The 4,774-nt window shown below is 44.2% G+C and overlaps 1 protein-coding gene across 1 annotated transcript; it reads left to right on the top strand.

Moving 5' to 3' along the window:
- Window positions 1–2,397: 2,397 nt before the first annotated feature.
- LOC107122806 (olfactory receptor 14I1-like) lies at window positions 2,398–3,336 on the top strand. Its single transcript, XM_015425948.1, has one exon. The coding sequence runs from the start codon at window positions 2,398–2,400 to the stop codon at window positions 3,334–3,336; it is 939 nt and encodes a 312-aa protein (XP_015281434.1).
- Window positions 3,337–4,774: the final 1,438 nt, after the last annotated feature.

Below are 4,774 nucleotides of genomic sequence, written 5' to 3'. Positions count from 1 at the left end.
TTCCATGTTCATTTCTGAACTTCAGCCTATGAATACACATGTCAAGCTAGCAGCTTGTCTCCCAGAAATAAAAAGAGGCAAAGGGCATTCACAGTTTTATTCAGAATAAAATGGGCAGCATGCAAGGGAAGTGGAGAGACAGAACATGTTCAAAACTTAATAGCTGAAGAGCAGAGTATTCCTGAAGGGAGTTGTTGTTTTCGAAGGAGACAAAAAGGAGAATACAAAATTTGCTTTCCCTCATTTGATTAGAAGGGATGTGTGGGGTTACATTGTCTGAGATTCTTTGAGAGATGGCCTTTGGAGAAAACAGAATCCACTCTTGGCTCCCAAGGGGGGCTGAATCTGAATTACTGGGCAAAAGAGCCCTTTTAGTAACGATGGCCCTAAGGGCCAAGAGAAATGGAATTTAGAGCTGGGGGGGAAATCCAATTTGGGGTAGAGCTACTAGGGAGGCTGCTGTGTGCAGAATCGGACTGTGTTCAAATTCAACAAAAGGACAAAGGATGAGGGTGGCTGGTGGTGACGTGGTTAAAGTCCTGCTTCTCTGGGCAACTCAGGATACCTGATTGCATTGTTGTGAAACTGATGGGTGCGATCATACTTACCAAAAGTGGTGGCAACGGTGCGATTCCCCTGCGGTGTAACAGGGCGTGATCAGATCGACACATCTGTCTAGTGTCCCGGAGTCATTGGCGGGGCATCGTTTTACGCTGCAGGAGCGTTGAAAAAAGCCGCCGACTAAAACCTAGCAGTATCTGGAAATGCGGGGAAGGCAGGCAGAATTCTGATTGCACAAATGTGCGTAATTTCGCCCTGGGGCAAACAGCCTTGCTTCCCACCCGCAGTTTTTCCCTTGTGTGATTGGAGCCTGATCAGTTGAAAGCTCTAAGAGGAGGATGCAGCATTTACTTGTATCAGCAAGGAAGATTTAAAGTAATTCCTAGGCATCCAATACAGGTGCTTGACAAGTGTGCTCCAAGGCTTTCCAGGCTGTGTTTGGTACATTATTTCCTTGTACAAGATGGCTAATTTAACTCCTTACAGGTAGGTAGCCATGTTAGTCTGAAGCAACAGAACAAAATTCATGTCCAGTGGCACCTTGAAGACTAACAAAGGCCTGAGTCATACGGGAAGGAAAATGCAGGGGGGGGAGTGTGGCTGTTTGCCCTGGGGCAAAATAACGTGCGGTTGCACCAGCAGACGTACCGTGGAGGTCCCATGGAGGTCCCGTGGTAGGGGGGAGGTGCCGAGCACACCACAATCCTGCGCGTGGCAAAGAAGTGGCATGGTGCGGCAAACGGGTGTTTATTTTTCGGACACCAAAGTGTGTGCATGCCCTGTTGGGTGTTTGTGTGCATCCCATGGACAGTTGAAAAAAAAACTTTATACGAGACGGCATGGGTGGGCACCGGCACTACCACTGAAAACACGATCAGATGCCTGCCCTTGCCCCACGGTTACCAGAAACGTTTTAACTGCGCATCTTCGGCGGGAAGCCTCGGGTTCGCCACAGGAGCTGTACGCTTCCCAGATGTGGTGGTGCGATCGCGTCCGGAAAATCCGCCTATCTTCCATCCCTCTAGCGTGCCTAATGCTCCGTGTGACCGCAGCCAAAGACTATCAAAGTTTTATTCACAGTATAAGATTACCTTTGCATGCAAACGTCTTCAGGGATTTGAGGACGTATGCATGCACATGAAAGCTTATACTTTCAATAAAACTTTTTTGGTCTTAAATGTGCCACTGGACTCAAATTTTCCTCTGTTAACTCATTACAGGTAGAGAATGTACTTCAAAATGGCAGACCTCAGTGAGCAGTTTCCCTTGTCCAGTCTGTCAGGGTTACAGACATTATGGGTAGGGGCCTCCCAAGTAACTCACCCCTATGGAGGCAGTGTTGTCTGTGCAACAACAGCCCTTACTTGTGCAGCGTAAGTGTGGATAAAGGATCAGGAGACTGTCTACTGCTCCTTCCTCAATTTTCATTCTGTAATTTACAAAATCGATGTGTGCACAAATTCAATAAATTTAAAGACCCTCTATGACATTCAGTATAGTATCAGATTAAGCATCTGGAGTCTATGTGTGTGAAACAAACATGAGGGGGTTGGGACAGCCAGCGAGATGCTGCTCATCTATCCAGTTTGCCCATGTGCAAACTGACCCATCAAAAAAAGGTTATCTACTGGACTGAGACAGTCAAAGAAGGAATCCTGAGTAACCATTAATTGATATTAGTAGGTTTGCAGTACAGTCAGAAGAACACTTCCCTGAGAGAAAGCCCTATTGTATAGACTAGAGTGGGATTCTGAGGAGGCCTACTGAGGATTATTATTTAAAATATTTCCATTATTCAGCCCTACAGGTAATCTGCAACTGGATACTGAGAGCAAAATGCCTAATATTACCTCCACGTCTGAATTCTTGCTTCTGGAATTTTCAGATATCCGAGAACTACAGATCATACATTTCTTTGTCTTCTTAGCAGTATACTTGGTGGCAGTCACTGGCAATCTTCTCATCATCACGGCTGTAGTGCTTGATCATCACCTGCATGTGCCCATGTACTTCTTCCTCATGAACTTGGCCATTCTGGATCTTGGCTCAATTTCTGTCATATTACCTAAAGCGATGGCCAATTCCCTCCTGAATAGCAGATCAATTTCTTATTCAGGATGTGTGGCTCAGGTATTTTTCTACTTCTTACTTGCAGCATCTAATTTTGCCATCCTAACAGTAATGGCACATGATCGGCATATTGCTATTTGCCATCCATTGCAATATGAGACAATCATGCATAAAGGAGCCTGCATTCAGATAGCAGGAGGTGCATGGTTTACTGGTATACTTTCTGCCACATTACACACCAGTGGCACTTTTGCCAACACCTTCTGCGCCAATATAATCAATCAATTCTTCTGTGAAGTTCCACAGATAATAAAGCTTTCTTGCTCAGACTTATATCTAATTGAAATTGGAATTCTTCTGTTTAGCTGCAGCTTATTTGGAGGATGTTTTATCTACATCATTATAACTTACATGAAGATCTTTGCAACGGTTCTCAGGATGCCTTCTGGAAACAGTCGCAAAAAAGCCCTCTCCACTTGCCTTCCCCACCTCACTGTGGTGTCTCTGTTTATTTTCACTGGAATGTTTGCCTATCTGAGGCCTCCTGGTAACACTTCTTCTCAGATGAATGCAATTTGTGCTGTGCTTTATGCTATATTACCTCCATTGCTGAATCCATTCATCTATAGCATAAGAAACAAAGAAATCAAGACTGCATTGCTAAAGCTCACGGATTTTGGACATTTTCTAGTAAAACTGGGCTGAAGTGTCTTCTCTAGCTTATTGTGTATCCTGGGCTAGGCATGATATGCAGGAAATAATTTTTAGGATGTTTTGAAGTTTGTGCAGAAGGTGGCGGGACAGGTAGAGGTTTTTCACTTTCCCCTTTTATCAGTACGCTGCTGTGAGGAGTGCAAATGTGATGCTGGGGGGTGGTGGTTTAGAGGTCCCACAAGGAAATCAGCTTTCCTCGCATGCAGACTTCTTCAGGGATCTGAAGAAGTATGCATGCATATAAAAGCTTATACCTTCAATAAAACATTGTTGGTCTTAAAGGGGCCACTGGACTCAAATTTTGCTCTGTTAACTCCTTACGGGTAGAGAATATACTCCAAAATGACAGACCCCAGTGAGCAGTGTCCCTTGTCCAGGGTTACAGGACTCCAGGGGTGGGGGCCTCCCAAGTAGCTCCCCCCTATGGGGGCAGTGTTGTCTATGCAACAACAATCCTTACTTCTTCTGAGATGAATGTAATCTTTGCTGTTATGTATGCTATATTACCTCCATTGCTGAACCCTTTCATCTATAGCATAAGAAACAAAGACATCAAGACTGCATTGCTAAAGCTCACTGATTTTGCACATTTTCCTCAAATCAGCTCCAGCAAAATCCTTCTAGTAAAACTGGGCTGAACTGTCTTCTCAAGTTTATTGTGTCTATTGGTTTTGTACCCTGGGCTATATAATATATATGATATGATCTACAGGAAATAATTGTTTGGATTTTTTGAATTACAAGCAAAAGATGGTGGGACAGGTAGAGTTTTTTCACTTTCCCTTTTTATCAGTACACTGCTGTGAGGAATGCAAATGTGATGCTAGGGGGGGTTAGAGGTCCCACAAGGGAAAAAAAAAACATTTCAAACAGATAACTGCAAAGAGGAGGAGGAAGACATCAATACGATCCCCCTGGCCATGATGCCATGAGGCCTCCTAGCTTCAGAGGAAATCATTTTGCACCTTATCTCCAATCCAAGAATTCTGTCTGTGTACCACAAACACACACACACACACACACACACAGAGGAAGCTGTTTTATATTGTATCAGACCATTGGTCCATTAAGGTGTTTCTTGTCTAAGTGGACTGCCAGCAGCTCCTCAGGGTGTCACGTAGGGGTCACTCACAGCACCTACTTGTCAGCATGTAATGCCACTAAGACATCAGGCTTGGTGATCTTAGTGATCTAGCCTGACAAGAATGACAGCCACTGTAGCGAGCTCAAACCGGTTCTGGCAAGAGCTATACTGCTTGGCAAGAATGACTCAGCAGAGACTGCTGATTGGCTGTTGGATGTATATATTTGTACAGATGTTGTATCACTGTTCCCTTCTCCTGGATGACTTGTCTGGCGAAGCACTTTGTTGGTGTATACCTGAATACTATAAATATTGTAAATAAACTGTATATAGTTATCACTAGAC

The sequence above is a fragment of the Gekko japonicus genome, unplaced genomic scaffold (genome assembly GCF_001447785.1).
Source record: "Gekko japonicus isolate JY-2015 unplaced genomic scaffold, Gekko_japonicus_V1.1 scaffold3414, whole genome shotgun sequence".
In the NCBI taxonomy this organism is placed as follows: Eukaryota; Metazoa; Chordata; class Lepidosauria; order Squamata; family Gekkonidae; genus Gekko; species Gekko japonicus.
This window is presented reverse-complemented; position numbering and strand designations above follow the sequence as displayed.